Raw genomic sequence first — 21,589 nt, forward strand, 5'->3', positions numbered from 1 at the left:
AACTGCAAATAATAGCACCATGATAGTATTTCCCAATCTCATACTCTGGCAGACCTCTCTCTTGCCTGTGAGCCTGAATATAGCTTGAGACTTTTCTTTAACACAATGTTCTAGGCAGCCATTGCCAATTGATAGGAGATGGGAGTTGTGATAAGTCCTGTTTGTCAGGCTTGCCTTGAATGAAAATCACTTAGGTGAAGTCAGGTCCTGTTAGGTGAAATCAGTGTCACTGTCTGATTCAGTAAAAGTGTGACCAGAGGACAGAGGGAGGGAGGTTTCTGAGCACTGTTGGTGGGAAAGAAAGCAGAGAGGTCAACAACACCAAATACCATCATCAGAAAGGACATAAAAATGTTCCAGTTCAGGAGTGGCAAACCCAAACGCCTTCAGGGGCCAGTGAGAGAAGCCAAAGATGCCTATTTTATTTTGGGTGATTATGGCAAGGAAGAGAGGGGGCCTGTTTACTACGACTGTTTTTTCATGTGACTGCTTTTATGTATTCATTGGTTTAAATTCCCAGATATTCAGAAACATGTCACTTTCCACTAGGGAAATTTGTGTCATGATTAAACACACACACCCCCCTTCTCAGTATTAATCACCTTCTCCCATAATTAGTACTTAGAATGTCAAAGGAGAAAGAATTAATTAACAGGAGTATCCAGTGCAGCAATGTTCTGGGACTGATGAAGCACTTCCTTAAATATTTTGAGCACTTTAGGGAATCAGAAGCTTCCCTTCTAACTGAAAGCTCCTTAAGTACACCCCAAGTCCTGGCTGGTGGCCATGGGTGCAGGGCTGAGTGAGGCAGCGTGTGGAACCCCTTCACCACTCTTAGGAGGCCTCCTTCTGAACTGGAACAGGTGGCAACAGGTTCAGAAAAGCAGACGTCCAAGGCTGAATATGAGAGGGAGAAAGATATAACTTCTACCGAGCTTGTTTTCAAAACAATCCTTGCTGTAAGACAAATGATACCATTATCTCCATTTCACAGATGAGGAAATTGAGGCTTAGCGTGGTTGTGACTATCTCGGCGTCTAAACGAAAGCACGAAAGACTTAAACTTAGGTCTGATCTAAAACTGTGGTCTTTCATGGGATCCTGGAATCCTATTCCCAACTTTCTTCTGGACTGCTCCCAACCCAGCCCCAAACTTGAGTCCACAGTTTTGACAGCTAAGGCAAGAGCCTAGACCCGGGCATTAGAGGTGGAGCTGGGAGAAGCACAGCGCTCCGCCCGGCTCCAGTATCAGCCAATGGCGACGCGGCATCCATTGAGCTTTCGCCCAATCAGCTAGAGCTCCCCGCCCCCATCCCGCTCTTCTCCGCCCCTCCCCTCCGTTTTCCCTTTGGCTCCACCGAGCTTGACGGAACGGAAAGTCCCTTCAGCGGGCGCCGGGGCGGCAGCCATTGGAGGAAGGTCTGTCACGGAAAGCCCCAATCAGGGTGCGCACAGGAACACAGCTCGAGCTAGGATTGGTTAGCCCGGCGGTTGCCCTCCGCCCCCGCCCCCTCCCTCTCCCCCGGGCTGTTCAGAGGCGGGGCAGGTGGGGGCGGGCCCAGGTAGCAGGTTCGGCTGCGCGGGGGCCGCGCGTCGGAGGTAAATACTAGGGCGGTGGGTGTGGGGCGCCGGGCCGGCCCAGGACGCCGGCCGGGGAGGCAGGGCTAGGGGCGACGTCCCACCGCCGGAGGTGAGTGAGTGAGACGGGGGCGAGCTGCGGGCCGCCGGGTCCCCTCGAGCGCCCCTCTCTGGCCTCAGAGCTCCCGGAGCCGCCGCGGCGACCGTCGGGCCCTCGGCGCTGGCCCGTTAGTCGTCCCGGCAGCAGCCGGCCAGGCCCGCGGTGTGCCGAGCCCGCTGACGTCAGCCTGGGCTTTCCCACCCCCGGGCTTCCCCACCCCCCTGAGCCTTCTCGGGAGGGCTCCTGAGTCCTGCGAGACAGGTCGCCGCCGTCGGGAGCTCCGAGAAGAGAGAGTTTGGGGTGGGAGCAGCGCGGGTCGCAGTCTCCCTTTTCGGTCCTCCATGTACAGTTGGGGAAACTGAGGCACGGGCCACCGGTTGGCTCCCGACGGCCCCAGTTGGCATCGAGAGCTCCGGGTTGTCATACCTCGCGTCTGTGCCGTGGGGCGTACGGATCGTTCGGTTTTGGGGTGTTTGTGGCTCTCTTCCAGGCATAGCAGTCGGGGTTCTGGCCTCCTTAATGGCGTGTTCTGCTTTTTCTTTCAGTTTCCCTCTTTCCAGGGTGAAGATGGTTTTACACAACAATCCGGAGTTCTTTAGTTGAAAGGTGTGCTCTGTTCAGACAGGTATTCATTGTTTCTTTTTGTTTTTCGTTCCTATTAACGATCAATGAGAAAATGGAGAAATCTTGAAGGAAGATGGTGTTCTTGAGTTTGGTACACAGCTGGGTCAGCTGCCCGGTTATTCATGTCCTTGGCATCTTTTCTATTCCACCCCTTGGCATTTGCATGTTTTAGGGTGGTTGTCATCTTCCAGCCACCAAGACTGCGCAGGCTTCTACCTCCCCACCCCCACCCCCCACCCCCGTCATCCCCGCCACCTTCCTCTCCCCAGTTTTCCCTGGAAAGTTATATCCTTGGCTCAGCTAAGGAGCATTCCTACCTTGCTTTTGAATTCCAGCTAATTGGAAATCTTAATAAGAGTGTTCATTTTGCAATCATTGGCTCCCAGAGAAAAACCCAGGGTGTTCTTGAAAGGGGGTTCATTAAGTGTTGGCTTTCTGCACACCCCCTCATGCTCCAAGTAGGTTGAATGGCCCCAAGAATTCAGCCTGCCATTCCCCACTGGGTAGTGGGTGGATTTGAACTGGAACAGTAATAGGAGGAAATGGTTTGCTGGAAATTGCTACTGAAGTTGGTGTACTCTGAATGATCACACCCAGAACGTTCTCTAATATTCAGCTGCAAAATTTTATGGTATTCTTGCAAAGAAGCCTTTCTTTGGGTAGCAACTTTTGTGAGGAGCTGATAAAGCTAAGGCACTCGTTATGTAAAACAGCTCCAAGCACGGAACAGCAGTGATTTCTGTAGTCTGGCATGCCTCTCTGTGTATTTTGTTTGATTTAAGGAAGTCTTTAACACAGAGAGAGAAAGGAGAAATTAGCCTGCTCATCATACTACTAGTATTTTAATCCTAATTTCTAATTACTGATTTTCACCCTATCATCTTCAGTTTGTCAGGGTTTTTTTTTCCCCATTGGTTATGCAGGATTTAAAAGCATCATAGAAGGTAGAGAGGTACTAGGCAGCTAGTTTCAAATAAACCTCAAAACAACTTGGTTTCCTAATTGTGAAATTTTCTTTGTTTCTTCTGTGTTCAACAATGATGTGGTGTAAAAATTGACCATGACTTCTTTTATCTAGAGCAGTGGTTCTCAGCCTTCCTAATGCTGCAGTTTTCATTGCTAAATTTTCATTGTTAAAAAGGGGTCACGATCCACAGGTTGAGAACCGCTGATCTAGAGAATTAGTGAAGTTTTAGACAAAAATCACTAAATACTCCCAACTCCTGAGTTTTCTTTCTCTCTTTCACTCTTTTTTTTTTTTTTTAAACCAGGAAGAAGCTTTTAATTGCTTTGGATGAGGAAATGAAATTTTGGCTTTCATGGTTATCTCTTGAGTCCTGCATTCCTTCCTCACTACTGAATGCCTACTATATGTCAGGCACTGGTGTGGGCACTGGGAATATAAAGGACTTGGACTTGGGGAACTTACAGTTTGGAAGTCAAGGGGCAGGTTTAACCTCAGTATGGCAGCAGTGTTCCTTGTTTTGACATGCACATGCAGATGTGGGAGCCAGATTTTTTTTTTTTTTAACCTATAAATCCTGCTTGCTTTAGGGACTGTGTACTAGTGTCACAATCTCTAAGGAAATGGAAAGTGACTCAGTTTCTTTTCTGGACATGAAATCTCTGTATTCCTGGTCTTTAGCTGTTTAGAAATATAACAACTTTTTCTTTTTGTGAAAGATATTCTTTCTTAAAATCATTCTAGATATTCTTTCTTAAAATCCTTCAAGCTGTCTAGAAGCTTTTGGACCAAAGCCCCTGTGTCTTCTTTCTTTAGTCTTCATGCTGACCTTCCTACTTCTCTGCCATTTGTCATTAGGGGCAGAACTTAGTGTTGAAGTTTTTACTTGGATTTAGATAGCCGCCTGTGATTTTTAGAACAAGCAGGGTATCTCAGGAGATGCCAAAAGTTCTTGAATTAGATCTGTCTTGTGAGGTTATTAGGAACATTTGATTACCTGACAACTTGAGAATGAAAATGACATTGTATCCTCTGGATAAATTAACTTGTCCATTTTCTGTAGCTAATGATGTTCATTTGTATATATGTTGACTTTTAGAATGTGCTAATTCTGCTCTTTAATATTTTCGTGTAAAACGTACATCTTGATCATCTTCTTTCCATTGCAACCGTGAAAAATTGATAAATATTTGTGCCTCCCAATCCTCATCTTGGTTTAATGACTTTTTAAAAATACAATTAAATCCCCCTTTCCTCCAAACCGAGACCATCAATATATTTTCAAATCTATGTGATCTTCAACTATTCCCTCATCTTCAAGGTCCTCAAAAGAAAGGCCTTCTTTTTCAACATGTTTTTAGGGTTAAATATATCATTGTCATTTAACTCTTTGATAATCTTCATTCAGTATTTATTATCAAGATATTCATAATCTCTCAGTTGTCCAGCCTGAAGATAGTATTTAGATGAGTGAGTCATTTGTGATACATTCACCCTCAAAGTGATTTACCAGTAATGTAGTAAGAAAATACCAATGAAACTTTCTCCCTCCACACGGACCCCAACCTTGCCCTTCTGTGATTTTGGATGTGGCTGTGTTGTCTTACAGCTCCTGTGGCCTTCAGTAACGGCAGAAGCAGAGTGAACGTGGGATGATTGGTCTTAAGTTGTGTATTTTTCCGTGTCTGACGCTGTACTGAAAGCATAAAAATACCAAACCGAAAAACCAACCTTCCTGGTTGATAAAAAGCTCATTTACAATGTGATTTGAGTGTTTCCTTCCACATTGTTTTGAAGCCAGTTTTTACTGGGTAGGGTACTAAGATGTGACTATTAGATGTGTCCCCAGGAAAGAAGACTGTTGACCTTGAATCATTTCTATAGTGGGGGAAGTATGTGTTAGCATATTTGTGTTATAATACTGGTATTTTGAGAATATTAATGATCATTACATTTATCATCTGTTATATTTCTAGAATGGAGCCATAAAGTTACCCATTTAATTTTCTCTATCGGTTGCAATGAAGAGATCAGTTTTTAATATCGTTTTGTTCTTAATACATTCTTTCTAAAAGAGAAAGGACACATCCTTTTTATCTTTGACAATGCTTTTTAAATATTTTATAACTTTTGCTTTAGCTGTTCTAGTTGTCTAACACGACCCGTCCTGTTACTGAGTCTAAGCTCATTCCCACTTGTGCTAATGTAAGTGGGGGAAAAAGTCACCCTTCCTTTAAACACCCTTCCTGTGTTCACTTTAAAATATGGTACTTGGAAACTACTGTTTATTGCCCTCAACTTTTTAATAAGACAAGTAGTTATATAAATTTTTAACTGTGGACCATTTCCCTTTAATGATTTTTTAAAAAGCAGTTTTGTAATCAGACTCATTTAAAATATAAGGTCCATGGGCGGTGGTTGTGGCTCAAAAGGGTAGGGTGCCGGCCCCATATGCCAGAGGTGGCGGGTTCAAACCCAGCCCCAGCAAAAAAAACAAACAAACAAAAAAAAACTATATCTATATCTATATCTATATATATACACACACATACACATATATATATATAAGGTCCTAGTGCCTTACATATAGTAATATAGTTTATCTTGATAATATTTTATTAGCACTAATGGTTTTTATTTTAAATTGTACAGGAATTATTAAGCTAGTCCATCAATCTAGTAGGACTTGTTAGTATATGTATAAATAACTATGAAGATTCCAGGAAGTTTCTGATTTTAATATCTGAGATAACTGTTTTTAGGAATTTTTAGAAAGAATTTCTTAATCAAAATAGAATTGCTTTTCTTTTTTAACAAAAATTTTTGAGCAAAACAAACTTAAATACATTTTAAAGAGAACCAAAACCACCCCTTACATTTTCAGTAGTTGCCAAACTAATGCAATAAAGCCTACGTGTCCTCTACTTCCAAGGACGCTTTCAGAATTACTGTATTTTTGTTATTGTTGCTTTGTTTGTGTTTTCAAACACCCGAATGTATTTTACCTCTGGCTTCTCAGAACTGATTAGAAGTAGTAAATTAGAAAGCAGTAAACAGTAAAAGGAGTCAAGTGCGTCCTGCAGGAAACCACAGAAAATGGCTGGTTGCGAGGGGGAGCCACAGACTGCTGATCTGTAGCAGCGGTTCTCAACCTGTGGGTCGCGACCCACAGGAGCTGTATTCAAGGGTTGGGGCATTGGGAAGGCTGAGAGCCACTGATCTATAAGAAGCAGACAGGCCCTCAGGAAGCGCAGTGGAAAGTCTTTAACAAAGTAACAAAAAGCCCTACATGTTGAGAGCCACACACAATAATTATATTAATAACGATAATTCAGGGATCCAGAAAATAATAAAGCCATTTCCTTGTTGCAGGTGTTGACATTTTAAAACTATTTTAGTTAAAAATAACATTTAGTTTTTTTTTTTTTTTTTAAGGAATAGAGCCAAATTGAGGGGTTGGGTAGATGCTTGAGTCGCCCTTACGAGGGGTTTTGTTTCTATGATGCTAAGGTGTCTTATGTAAGTAGCAAATATAAACTGATCCCATCCCTGCTGAAGTAGACAGTGCCCTCAAGTGGAACTAAAACAAACACGTTACAGAAAAAGGAGGGAAAAAAAGAGAGAGAGAAAGAACCACTTCATGCTACTTTTGTCTTGGCCCTTGCCAAATGTTGCAGCTATTTCCATAATGTTGGTTAGAAGGGGTACCAAACTCTCAGCTTATCTTGAGTAATCCACGTGTCTCATTTTGGCTTGTAGAGGGACAGACATTTAAAAATACTTTACCATCATGGAATACCGCATTATCTAACAGCGGTTTCTAAAAGAGATGTTACTCAGTGTATAGATTTGCCAGATTGTTTCATGAAATGATTAAACTTAAAACTTGGTTCTTTAGTTTTAGGAGTGTTTATTTTTTTGGCCGGGGCGGGGTTTGAACCCGCCACCTGCGGCATATGGGGCCAGCGCCCTACTCCTTTGAGCCACAGGCGCCGCCCAGGAGTGTTTATTTTTTAATTGCAAGAATCAAATAGGTAAATATGATAGTGCTATCAATTTCAGCCATTGCCCAGAATAATAGAAATGGATACCTCTGTCTCAAAGAAGGATGAAATAAGTACTGTATTTAGACACCAAACAGCCATGTTCTTGTGACAGAGGATACATGGGAGCTATTGTTCACAGCAACATAATTAATTAAAATAATGACGTAAATTCTCAGTTCAAATTAATGAAACTATAGTTTTTAACCTTCAAAAGTAGGGTTGAGAATGAGGCTACTTAATTATGGAAGATTATTGTTCTTGTCAAATTTTAAATGAAAATTTGAAGCTGAAAAAGAAATCATAAAAATAAGTCATCTTTCACTATATTCCGTCCTCATACTGAATTAAAATTGAGATGTCAAAACACTCATAATATAATGCATTTGTATCGCCTTGTTACATAGTCCCAAGTTTTAATGGTACAAAATTAATTTTAAAAATGTCTTTTAATCAGATTGTAATATCTGATATTTGTCTTTGTGAGAAATGAAATGATAGATGCGATTAATTAATGTGATTAACATTTTCCCATCTAAGGACAAAATGTGCAGGATGGAGGAAATAAAATTGAGTCAGAGGTAGAATGTTCTACCCATGGATGTTTTAATTCCTTCAAAATGCAGCATCAGACCAAGTGTGGTTAATGTCAGAAGATAATTTTGTGATATTTTTATTGATAAATGATGTTCAGCATTATATGATGGATAACTCTTTACTTAAAACGACGTGGTTGGAAATGATGGCCTTTTTAGTTAGAAGATTTTTGTGTGTTTTGCTCAAATACAGCAGTTTAGCCATTTAAGTTAGGCAGGATGCATTAAAAAGGCTACTTTTTAAAGTTCGAACATGTCAGACTATGCATGTAAGGGTAAAATAACCTTTAAGTTTTTGCTGGAATCTGATTTTATAAATTTCAGTGTCTTAGAAACAACTATTACTGTATTACCTTTGCAGATACTTTATAATAGGATTTTCCTTAATTATGCACAGTTACAGTAGGTGAAAGTCATATTCTGTATGTCTTTTAGCCCTTTTAGATATTTTTAGAAATACTTCTTTTGTGCGTGTGTGTTTATGAGTCAAATGAAATTTTACAAGTTTTTAACCTTAATTTTAGGTCATGTAGAATGAAGTCTGAAGTTTATTTCTGCTTGTTCACCAGGCATTCTGATTTGCTGTCTCTTTACAGCATGGACACCAAATTACTAAAAACATGCTTTGGGACTGCCAGTGAATTTATCTTTTGCGGTTTTACGACAAACTTATCAGTAGTTCCCCCTTTTTTAAATTAATGTTTTGAAGTTAATATCACAATGAGTTCAGGCTTATGGAGCCAAGAAAAAGTTACTTCGCCCTACTGGGAAGAGCGGATTTTTTATTTGCTTCTTCAAGAATGCAGCGTAACAGACAAACAAACGCAAAAGCTCCTTAAAGTACCAAAGGGGAGTATAGGACAGTACATCCAAGACCGGTCTGTGGGGCATTCGCGGATTCCTTCTGCAAAAGGCAAGAAAAATCAGATCGGATTAAAAATTCTAGAGCAACCGCATGCGGTTCTCTTTGTCGATGAAAAGGATGTTGTAGAAATAAATGAAAAATTCACAGAGTTACTTTTGGCAATTACCAATTGTGAGGAGAGGTTCAGCCTGTTTAAAAACAGAAACAGACTAAGTAAAGGCCTCCAGATAGATGTGGGCTGTCCTGTGAAAGTACAGCTGAGATCTGGGGAAGAAAAGTTTCCTGGAGTTGTGCGCTTCAGAGGACCCTTATTAGCAGAGAGGACGGTGTCGGGAATATTCTTTGGAGTAGAATTGCTGGTAAGTTTGATGAATATTTTAGTGGGCTGTGTGTGTGTGTGTATTTGTATGTACATGTGTCTTTTTCCCTTTTAAGTACAAGATCAGTTTTCCTAGAAGTCTTCTGTGACTTTTAATATTTATAATCTTTAGGGTTTACTTTTTAATGATATGATGATCATGCTCTAAACTTTCAAAACACTACATACTACATAGTAGGAACTCACACATAGATCACCTGGTTATTGCAGAGAGTTGTATCTTAGAAATTTTAACATTGCCTATATTAAAAGTAAACTCTGATCAATAGTCACATCAGAAATTGTTGATTATGACATTATCATTTATAGGTTTCTTAATTTTTCTTAACGTGTGCTATTGAGTAATAAAAATTTAGATATAATTTTTTAAATAAGTTGCAGCAATTTAAACTTGCTTATCGTTGTCCCAGATAGTATCTGTGAAGAATCACCTTGGAATTTATTTCTACTGGAAAGAGACCCAGGAACACTGTGATATGTCTCCTGACATTCTCAAAAACTTGAATGTCAATTACATTTTAACATTCTTGCGAATAAAGTTGCATGTCTTATTTGCTTCTTGACTTTAACGTTTTTCAAGCAGTGATTATAAACAATTAGGGACTTGAATCCCTTTGTCAGGTTATTTAACCAACTATCTTCTCTAAATCTGCTTCCTCCTCTATAAAATGATATTAATAGTACACAACTTATAGTAATTTGGAGCATTGATACATTAAGATTTTTTTTTGAGATAGAGTCTTACTCTGTCACCTTGGGTAGAGTGCCCTGGCATCACAGCTCACAGCAACCTCAAACTCTTGGGCTTGAGCAATTTTCTTGCTTCAGCCTCCCGAGTAGCTGGGGACTACAGACAGATACCTGCTACAATGCCTGGCTAGTTTTTCTATTTTTAGTAGAGATAGGGTCTCACACTTGCTCAGGCTGATCTTGAACTCGTGAGCTTAAGCAGTCCACCCCCACTGGCCTTCCAGAGTGTTAGATTACAGGCGTGAGCCACTGCACTCAGCCTTGATACAGGGTTCAGCACAGTGGCCGGCACATACATACTCAGTCAATGATGCTAACATTCTTGTTATTTTAAGTAAAAATTTCTTTTTGTGACATTATGATTAATGATAGAATCACAATGTACAATCCAGCCCAGCTTTCTCATTACTAAATTATGATTTGAAATCATCAGATAATTTTATTTCTTCATCAGATATACCTTCTTCCTTATTTTCTAAATATCCCAAATCCAACAACTACTGATAATTATATTTCTTATTATTTATGTCACTTAGAATTTTCCAGAGTGATTTCCCTGAAATTCCCAGAGTGGATCCTTTTTTTTAATGGACCATCTTTCTACATCTATCTGTTTTCTCTCTCTCTCTTAAAAACTAGGAAGAAGGTCGTGGCCAAGGTTTCACTGATGGGGTGTATCAAGGGAAACAGCTTTTTCAGTGCGATGAAGATTGTGGCGTGTTTGTCGCATTGGACAAGCTAGAACTCATAGAAGATGATGACAATGGATTGGAAAGTGACTATGCAGGTCCAGTGGACACAATGCAGGTTGAACTTCCCCCTTTGGAAATTAACTCCAGAGTTTCTTTGAAGGTTGGAGAAACAATAGAATCTGGAACAGTTATATTCTGTGATGTTTTGCCAGGAAAAGAAAGCTTAGGATATTTTGTTGGTGTGGACATGGTAAGAAAATTTTAGATTAAATATCTCTGTGAATATATGTATTGGTTTTATAAATAATACAGTTATAAACTGAACATTTTGGATATTTAAAATGGACTATTTTGGAGCCCTTTAAAGAACATGTTCTAATTTATCATTGGTAAAGGAGCATTGAAATAGGACATGAGTCTAGGTATAGAATTACTCTTCTTTCCAGTTTGAATAAACTAGAATAATGTTCTCAGGCTTTAAGTTTGCCTTATTATAGCTGACCAGGAGACAAAACAAACAACCCACCCCAAATATATGTATTATGTGATATCTTTTTATTATTTTGAAAGGGTTCTTTTTGTAATTTCTTTCTTTTTTTGTAATATTTTACAAAATTATATTTGCTGATATAATTTAAATGAGTGGTATAAAAATCATTTACAGAAAATGCCTGAGTAGAGGAAAACCACATTGTTTTTGAGGAATAGACAAGTAGAGTATTCTCACAGGGTATCACTCATCTAAGAACCTTTATTTTTGTGGTAAAATACATGTAACATAAAATTTACCATTTTAACAATGTTTAAGAATAGATTCAGAGGTATTAAGTATATGCCTATTGTTGTACCCCACCATCACTGTCCATCTTCAGAAGTTTTTGTCATCCCAAATGGAAACCCTGTGCCCAGTGAACAGTCACTGCCCACTCTTCCCCAGCCCTGGTAACCACACTTTCTGCAACTTCCTGCCCCTGGCTTGCCGGCTCTCAGTTCCTGGTAGAAGAGCATCATGGGATGTTTGTCCTTTTGTTTGGGTTCCTCGTTTTTTATGTAACCTTTTATTACACTTGTAGTAATGGGCACAGTCCAGTGTGGTGAGTTGAATTATACCTGCAGCATTAACAGAATGAGAAGAAAAAGGCTGGAAACAGTTTTGTCATATGTGGTTTGACAATTAAGTTTGTAGACTCATCCTAGAAAAGGTGCTACATGCCTCATTGCTGCACGTCACTATGGTCACCCTCGAGGGACTTCCCTTGGAAGGCTGTGCACTGATACCAACACCTTGTCCACCCTTGAAAGCCATTCTGGGACACATTTTCTGGAATGACCGTCAGAGTTGTTGTCATATGGCACACAAAAACATGTAACAGCAGTAACAAATGCTACTCAGCAAGACACTGCCACACATCAATGGGAGCACAGTGGTGAGATGCTGATAGACCAGGGTAGTGAAGTCTTACTGAGTTGTTTGTACAGTGCTGCCAGTGTAAGTGACAGTGGCAAGTTTATGAACTTTTTTTTTTTTGAGACAGAGCCTCAAGCTGTCCCCCTAGGTAGAGTGCTGTGGTGTCACAGCTCACAGCAACCTCCAACTCCTAGGCTCAAGCAAGTCTCTTGCCTCAGCCTCCCAAGTAGCTGGGACCACAGGCGCCTGCCACAACACCCAGCTATTTTTTGGTTGCAACCATCATTGTTTGGTGGGCCCACCTTAGGTGTATGTGGCTGGTGCCTTAGCCACTTGAACCACAGGCGCCAAGTCAAGTTCAGGAACTTAATTGTCAGACTTCATCAGATAGAAAAAGTGTTCCAAAATTGCTTTCAAGGGTGGATTAGGCATTGGAATTGGTGCATAGTTTCCCAAGGGGAGTACTTTGGTATTTAGCACTTGTTCCACATGAGTTTGTAAGGTTAATTGTCAGACCTTGTAGATTGAAAATTTGGGCAAGAATCTGATAGCTGTACACAATTATTGAATGCTAGAGCACAGGATTACCGAATGAGTTAGGAGACGATGTGAGTGATAGTCATTTGGACTAACAGTGGGACGTTTTTACTTGTCACTTTTATCTGTTCAGGTGTGTGTTTTGGTTGTTAGGGTTTGAATGTTCAGAATAAGTTTCTGTTACCTCATGCTTGGAAATTCTATTTGATTCTCAAAAGTTACTAAACAAGCATCTATTGAACTCTTACTATGTGAAAAATTGGGGCCAGAGTAAAACATGGTTCTCTCAAGATAACTAACAATAAAGCACCCCTTTAAACTAATATCTTTAAATGTTAATTCAGTATTATATATTTAGAGGAGAAATTGTGAGCTGGGTGTAAGGAAGGTTGAAGAAAGAGGGCCACTGGGCCTTGGAGGTGGTTTAGTCTCCTTTTGCTTTGGGTTATTTGGTTTGGGTCCCAAACTTGGCAAAAACTGTTTAGACCTTACCCTTTTCAGATGCTGGTCTAGAGGGCATCTTGTTTACCCAGGTCAAGCTCCTGAGAGGTTTGCATTGCCGGCTTCTCCCTCTGCCCCTGTCCATCCCCTAGCTGGTTTGTGCAAGTGTTTATTCCACACACTTCCAGTATGCTTTCTTGAGAGGAAAGTTCTAGAAAATACATTTTTCTTGATCTTCTGTTTCCAGGGATATTTTAGCAAGCCACAATACATTGGAGCTCAGGGCAGTTGCTTGACTGCCCTGTCTATTAATCTGGATCCAGCACCGTGCTGAGTTGTTGCTACGTTGGAATATAAAATAACTAAATATAAACATTTCCACTTCTCCAAACTCATCCTAGAAAAAGTGCTACATACCTCATTACTGAATATCACTACAGTCACCTTCTAAATACTCCTCTTGGGAAGCTAGTCACCCATGCCAATGTCTAGTCCACCTTTCAAAGCAGTTTTGGAACTCTTTTTCTGTCGTACAAAGTCTGACAATTAAGTTTGCAAACTTCACCATGTGCTTACATTGGCAGCACTGTACTAACAACTCAATATATCCCCCAAATTAGAAAAGAACAATTAAAAAATAGACTTTCTGTGTACAGAAATTGACCAAGGATTCAGGGAGTAAAAAGTAGTGATCAGAGCAAGCCAGTGCTAATTAGAGGCAGGTTTCTGGGTGAAATAATATATTATTACTGAATCTTCCTATACAAAATGATGTCTTTTAAACCTCATATGGGTGTTATTACATAGACTAGTGTTTATTGCCTGGTAAAATATGAAGAACCCTTTTGATTCTTTGCTCTTCTGTGGGTTTACTATAACTTGATTATTCTTGGATCTCATTTTTCTAAAACCAAATGAACAACGGTAATAAAAAAAAAAAGGCCTCATTGCTATGACAGTTATGCCTAATGTATTCTTTCTTTCTTTGAAGCAAAATTGTTAAAGTTTATCAGTGTAAAAGATTTTAGAGAATTCTCTCTGGAAAATATAGGCTTTCATATTTACATTTTATTGGGGAAGGGTTTTCAAATGTATTCTGTTATTTAATTTCTAGGATAACCCTATTGGCAACTGGGATGGCAGATTCAATGGAGTACAGCTGTGTAGTTTTGCTAGTGTCGAAAACACAATTCTGCTGCACATCAATGACATCATCCCAGGTATGTCTCCTTTATGTTTGACATACTTACAAGGCAGATTTTCTAAGATGCCTTTTGTTATAAGGATATAAATATAAGCATCAAGACGCATTTTTGGAACATTTATATTATGGAGTTATTTTTAAAGAGAATATCGTTTCTTATCCCCAAATGAAGACAGTGAAGATTTTTATTTTCAGAAGTATGTGAACAGGGTATGGCCCTTAGACATTATCAGTCCCTTTCTCATCGCCTGTCATTGAAGGGGGCCTTTCTGATAATTAGAAGGGTCAGAGAATGTAAGAACCTTCTACCTGTTTGAGTGAAAATTTGGTTTAAGTAGAAATTGGTCATATAATCTTCAGTGGAGAGAACTCTTGCTGAATGACCTACTAGATTGTTTTTAGTTTTGAGAAGGTGTAATTGATCAGGGTCATGACTATAGTCAATTTTACATCTCCAAAAAACCTAAAACAACCTTTTATTTTGCCTCCAAGAAAGTAGTACCTATTGGCTGCTGTCTGGTTGTTGTCAAATTCCTCTGGATAGCAACACCAGCAGTTCCGTCCCCTGCTGTTAGAATCCTCGGTGAGAAGCTAGTAAGCAAAGCCCACAGGAGCATCAGAAGATGATGCTTCCTGAGCACTGTGCAACTGGGGTTAGAATGCCAGAAGGCCTGCAGGTAGACCGTAGCCAGGAACGGGCCAGGCCCCAATTAGATGACTTACAGTTTTTTACATTCTTGACAAACATACAAGGTAGGTCTTCTTGATCTCTATTTTGCTGATTAAAAAACTGGGGTTCAGATAGGGCAGAAATGGCCTAAGATCAAACTGAGTGGTAGAGCCAGAGTTCAAATCCAGACCCGTCTAATACAAAGCTGTGCTCGTCTGTGTGCCTCCCCGCCCCGGCTCCTGTGTGTGTATTTAGGGTGTGGGGCCCTGCACGGAAAGCCGTGATTCTCAGCCTCACTGATGTGCTTGGGAATATTGTTTCCATGGAGATATATTTTGTCTCTAGTTCCATAAAAGCTGAATTTTGCTATAGCAAGATCACAATTGAATAGGCGAACTGAATTGTTTTTTTTGCTTCTAGTATTTTTCCATTATTGCTACATTTGATACAGAGTAGGTTTTTATTTTTATTTAAGTTTCCCACAGGTAATTTCAGGTCCTCAGTTTCTTCTTTTCTAGAAACGAAGGGGCTGATAGGATTCTAGGTGATTCCGAGGGGTTCCTTCTCCTGTTTCCCGGTTGGTGTGGGGAGCTTGAGGCATTGTGCTTGTTTTTAAGTATTAGGACTTGCTTTTAGCTTTTAGCTTCACAGTAAGAGGACGTTAATTTAGTTGGGCAGGTGTGGGATTCAAACGAGAGCTGTATTTCAGTTTTGCTTTGTAAGAGCATGGCATACTCTCCTTTTCCTGATTCCCTTAAAAATGAGTTTTTAACGTAGTGTAAATAAAATACATTCTTGACTATGTTTTGGCTTCCCTTTGGAAACAAGTGGTTTCCAGTCAGGGAAGATCATACCTGTGCTTGATATTTTATTTAGCTATTAGTTTACTCTTCCATGCCTGTTTATGGAGATAACACAATGTAAGATTTTATGAATTGAAATACTTTTTAATATTATAATAAATGCTTACTGTTTAAAAATGGTGGTATAAAGGTTGTTCCTTCATTGAGATATTATTAAACCCGTATTTCGGCTTCTTCTAGATGGTGGGAGGAAGCAAAACAGGTAAAACTTTTTCTCATGTGACGCTTTCACTCTCTGAAGACAGTAAATGAGTGTCTGGTGATAAGATGGAGCGTGATGGGGAGGAAGCACCAGGTTGGAGGACGGGCTCTTTCAATTTCATGTAGTTGCAGTGAGCCTCTCTAACCTGACATTGGAGCTTGTGCTGAAGGAAGTTTGCAAGTGAGCGCACGGATTCCCTGGGAGGGCCCAAGGCCACAGCCAGCTGGCCAGTTGAGCAGTGTCAGGAGAGTGAAGGGAGCGTAGTGGGAGCTGGGACAGAGAGGGCTAAGCCGTCTGTAGCATTCTCAGCTTTGACTGTAAGAGAGACAGGGAGTATAGGCAGGTTTTCTGCCAAGGACAACTTACCCTGATTTACCTTTTAAAATGATCCCTTTGGCTGCGTGTAGAGGACAGACACGCAGCGACCAGGAAGGAGACTGTTGCATCCATCCATGTGGGAGATGATGGTGGCTTGGATTGGGGTGGTGCAAAGGAGTAGGGAAGAAGCCAGTGGATGGTTATACTTGGAGGAGTGCTGGTAAGATTTGCAGGTGGTCTGGGTGTGGCGTTTGATTGGGTGAAAGAGAGAGAGGAGTCACGGGTGATTCCAGGGTCTGGTCTGAGCAACTGGAAGGCTATGGAGGCCATTACCCAAGGGGGAAAGATACCAGGAAGAACGTGGGGGTTGGTGGAGGGAACGGAAGTTGGACATCGGGATTTTGAATGTTTTGAATGTTAAGATCGAGTAATGTATTAAACAGTTTCATTTCAGTGTTTATATTAATGACAAGAATGCTTTAATCCTAAAAAGGGGGTAATAGTGCTGAATTTTTTCATATTTAGAGACTTTGTATTATGGAATATATTCATAAAAGAATATATCAAACATATATTAAGAATAATAATGAACACTCATGTATCTTCCCATATAAGTTAAGGAATAGGACATTATAGATACCTTAGAAATTACTTGTCTATTTTAGTAAGACTTCCAAATCATGAACACTGCACATCCCTCCAGGTCACAGGGATACGTGTAATTTTACTTGTCCCGTCAGAGCAGGTCAGGACGCCTCATTTCCTCTTGTTTTGCTTTGCTGTCCTTTGCACATGTTGCATTTTTTACAACTTAAAGGTTTGTAGCACCTTCGTATCCAGCAAGTATATTGACACCATTTTCCAACAGTACATGCTCGCTTCATATCTCTGTGTCACATTCTGGTAGTTATTACAATATTTGGAACTTTTTCATTATTATTATATTTGTTATGGTGATCTGTAATCAGTGATCTTTGCCATTACTATGGTAATTGTTTTGGGGCACCCAGACTGCACCCTGTTAAGGCCGGGAACCTAATCCGTACGTGTGTGTGTGTTGATGGCACCACTGACAAGCTTTTCCCCTGTGCCTCGCCCTCTCTTTTGACCTTCCTATTTCTTGTGATACAACAATATTGAAACTGGGCCAGTTAATAACAAAGGCCTCTAAGTGTTCAAGTGTTTAAGAGAAAAAAAAAAAAGAGTTACACATTTCTCATTTTAAATCAAAAGCTAGAAATGAGTAAGCTTAGTGAGGATGGCGTGTTGAAAGCCTTGATAGGCCAAAAACCAACCCTCTGGCCCTAGTTAGCCAAGCTGTGAATGCAAAAGAAAAGTTCTTAAGGGAAATTGAAACGGCTACTCCAGTGAACGCACAAACTGTAAGAAAGTGTAACAGCTTTATAGTGATAGGGAGAAAGTTTCAGTGGTCTGGATAGAAGATCAACAAGCCAAATCCTAATCCAGAGCAAGGCCGTAACTTTGATTCTTTGAAGGCCGAGAGAGGAGAGGAAGCTGCAGGAGGAAAGGTTGGAGTAGAGGCTGGTTCCTGAGCTTTAAAGAAGCAGCCGTCTCCATAGCATGACAGTGTGAGGCGAAGCAGCAAATGCTGACGTAGAAGTTGAAAGGAGACATCCAGAGTACCGAGCTCAATTTACGGATGGAGGCGGCTACGTGGAATACAAAGATTTTCTGGGTCAGCAGAACAGTCTTCTACTGGGAGACTTAGATACCATCTGAGACTGTCTTAGCTAGAGAGGAGAGACATCAGTGCCTGTCTTCAAAGGACAGCCTGGTTCTCTTGTCAGGGACTAACACAGCTAATGACTTTAGGTTGAAGCCAGTGCTCCTTTACCACGCTGAAAATCCAACGGCTTTTACAAATTATGCTAAATCTACTCTGCCTGTGCTCTGTCAATGGAATTAGAAAGCCTAGATAACAGCACCTCTGATTATAGCATGGTCTGCTGAATATTTTAAGTCCATTGTTGAGACCTGCTGCTGAGGGTTCCTTCCAGAATCCTTACTGCTCATTGACAAGGCACCTGGTCCCCCGAGAGCTCTGACTGAGGCATGAGAGGAGATGACTGTTGATTCCATGCTTGCTAACTCAGCACCCATTCTGCAGCCTATGGAACAAGGAGTAATTTGGACTTTCAAGTTCTGTTATTTAAGAAATATATTTTGCAAGGCTATAGCTGCCCTAAATAGTGATTCCTCTGATGAATCTGGGCAAAGTAAGTTGAAAACCTTGTGGAAAGGATTCACCATTCTAGATGTCACTAAGAACATTCATGATTCATGGGGGAGGAATTCAGAATATCAACATTAACAGGACTTTGGAAGATACTTTGAAGGATTCAGGACTTCAGTGTGGAAGGTCACTGCAGGTGAGGTGGAGATAGCAAGGGAACTTGACCGAGAAGTGGAGCCAGAAGAAGCGGGAGACTGAACTGCTGCCGTTTTGTGATCAAATCCGGACAGATGAGGAGTTGCTCCTTTCCTACGGATGAGCGAAGAAAGTTGTTTCTTGAGTTGGAATCTGCTCCTGTGATAATGCTGTGAACATGGTTAAAAAACAACACTGCATGCTGCAGAGAAATATTTTATGAAAGAAAGAGTTGATCAGAAAACTTCATTGTTGTCTTATTTTTATTATTATATTATTTAATTAATTTATTTAATAATTAAACATATTATATGTAATGATTTCCTTAGACCCCCAACTTAATATAATGAATTATATTCAGTTCATTTTATATTTCATTTTATAATATATGTATATGTTATATTATAATTTAATATAATTTTATTATATTATTAATAATTATTTTATATATATATATATAATTTTTTTTTGGCAGTTTTTTGGCCGGGTTGGGTTTGAACCCTCTACCTCTGGTATATGGGGCCGGTGCCCTGCTCCTTTGCGCCACAGGTGCTGCCCTTTAATTATATTTTTTGAGCTGCAGTCTCACTCTGGTGTCCAGGCTACAGTGCAGTGGTGTCTTCATAGCTCCCTGCAGCCTCCACTCTCCAACTCCTGGGCTCAAGTAATCCTCGGTCCTTAGCCTCCCAAGTAACTGGAACTACAGATGTGTATCCCCATGCCTGGGTAATTTTTTAGAGACAGGGTTTCACTATCACCCAGGCTTGTCTTGAACTTCTGGTCTCAAATGATCCTCCTTCCCTGGCCTCCCAAAGTGCTAGGTATGAGCCACCATGCCCCTCCAATTGTCTTATTTTAGGAAATTGCCATGGCCACTTTTAACCTTCACTAACCCCCACCCTGATCTGGCAACAGCCATCAGTGTTGAGGCAAGATCCTCCACCAGGAAAAAGATTATGACTTACTGAAGGCTCATGCAATATTTAAGCATTTTGTAGTGATACAGTGTTTTTAAATTAATGTATACACATCATTTTTTTGTTTTTTTTTACATAATGGTGTAGCACACTGAATAGACTATTGTATAGTATGAGCATAACTTTTATATGCTTTGGGAAATAACAGATTTGAATGACTAGCTTTATTGTGTGGTCTGGAACTGATCCTTGAATATCTCCAGGGTATGTATGCCTTTATGTTTTGGGGTTTCCTTTATAATTTTTCTTTTTAATTTCACTTTTGAAAGCTCAAAACATTACAGCATTTTAGGTTAAATGTAACCATTCTTTTTACTTACTTTAATTGTATTTCTTTGAATTTTATATTTTACAACTGAATATAATTCATCATATTGACTAAGTTGGGGGACTAAGGAAATCATTAGTTTAGTATCATAATTTAAGAAAGAGAAACCTGAACTACGAAGTTGGGTTATGTATAATTGATTGTGTTTTTCTCAGTCCACTGTAGAATAAATATTTGAAGTGCTTTTTTCCCCACACTCTAGAGCTATATTTCTTTCTGTATATTTTTTCCACATCTCAATTTGGTTTGAAATGTAAATTATCTTGGGTTCTGCAGTAGCACTTAAAAAGAAAAGAAAAGGAAAGGAAAAAGCTACTATTTCTGTTTTTCTACGACGGAATTGAATATAACCTAACAAGGGATTCTTCATCAGTAGCATTTATCTTAAGAATATTTACAATTCTGTTTTATTTAAATATTGGTGTAGGATCAAAATAATAAAAATTAGCTACATGAATGTCCCCAGAGCCACTTGTGAGCCGCATTTTGATCTTGGAGATGAGCAGTCTTCATTGTCATTGTTGCCGGCTCTGAGCAGTGGAGAGAGAGGAGAAGAATGTTCTTTTTTTTCTTTTTCAATCTTGATTTTTATAAACCCTGAATAGGAGATAATTAAGAATGATACCAGCTTTTATAACATAATACATAAATTACACTTATTTGCCAACAAAATAAAGCTTGCAAACAGACTTTTAAAACTAAAGTTGTTTAACTGAAAATTAGTTTATTTAAATGAATCTTCATCTGTATTTCATGTCATCATTAACGCTCTTTTCTTGAGGGGAAAAAAGAGTCAAAGTGTCTTCTTTGGTTCCCTTTTTCTTTTTTTTGCCCAATTACCTTCATTTGTAGGACAAAATTGATATTTCTAGCATTTAAAAAAGACTCTTTTTGGAGCAGTTGGACAGCTGGTGAGATTAGGAAAGAATCCTTTCCAGTCAATTTCTTGTTGAAGTTGGCTTCTGAAGGATACCTTTGAGTAAAAGATGTAGGAATTTTAAACCTGTTATAGCATTTTTCCTCTCTTCATTTCTATTCTAAATGGTTTAAAGATGCTAACATATCTAATTTGGCGTTATATTTAGTTTCTTGAAACTGTGATGAGGCATATCAATTAGGGCCACCCCTAAATTGTACCTTTTTGCTTTTCTTAGTTCGGCCTATGTCGTCTTTTCTTCTTGTAGGGTTGGGCGTAAAATGCTAGTTTTTTTTTATTTTTTAGGCTATGCAGTATATTCATTTATGTATAATTTTAAAAAGATATCTAGTGAGACCTTTCCTGACAGTGATCCCAGGTATCCAATTTCCTTTTATATCCTTGATCAATTAAATTTTGTTACTCAATATTTGTATATCTTATAGGTCTCATATATCTTCTTTGAAAAATTTTTAATAGCCTTATCAAGATACACTTGACATAGAATAAACGACATATAGTTTACACTTTGGGAAGTTTGGATGTCGGTGTATACCCGGGAGACTGCACAGTCAGGATAGTGGGCATTGCTGTCACTCCAGCGTCTGCCCCCTGGGATCCTGCCTTCTGCCTTTGTGTCCCCCCCATCCCCAGCCCTCAGCTCCCCAAATTCAGGCAAACACTGATCTTCTTTCTGTCACGATATATTTGTTCATATTTAAAACATTTTTTTTTTTTTTTTGGC

General features: G+C 39.7%; 1 protein-coding gene across 2 annotated transcripts in view; it reads left to right on the plus strand.

Annotated features, from left to right (window-relative positions):
• The first annotated feature begins 1,529 nt into the window (after nucleotides 1-1,529).
• The window catches only part of CYLD (CYLD lysine 63 deubiquitinase), a 55,681-nt gene continuing 35,621 nt past the window's right edge, over nucleotides 1,530-21,589 (plus strand). For both annotated transcript variants that reach the window (XM_003792537.3, XM_023514767.1), the window contains exons 1-5: nucleotides 1,530-1,599; nucleotides 2,224-2,303; nucleotides 8,502-9,129; nucleotides 10,539-10,841; nucleotides 14,092-14,197. In XM_003792537.3, the coding sequence (XP_003792585.1) occupies nucleotides 8,626-9,129; nucleotides 10,539-10,841; nucleotides 14,092-14,197 (913 nt within the window). In that variant the 5' untranslated portion in view covers nucleotides 1,530-1,599; nucleotides 2,224-2,303; nucleotides 8,502-8,625. The remainder of the gene's footprint in view (nucleotides 1,600-2,223; nucleotides 2,304-8,501; nucleotides 9,130-10,538; nucleotides 10,842-14,091; nucleotides 14,198-21,589) is intronic.

The sequence above is a fragment of the Otolemur garnettii genome, unplaced genomic scaffold (assembly GCF_000181295.1).
Source record: "Otolemur garnettii isolate 467f Iridium unplaced genomic scaffold, OtoGar3 scaffold00058, whole genome shotgun sequence".
NCBI classification, from domain to species: domain Eukaryota; kingdom Metazoa; phylum Chordata; class Mammalia; order Primates; family Galagidae; genus Otolemur; species Otolemur garnettii.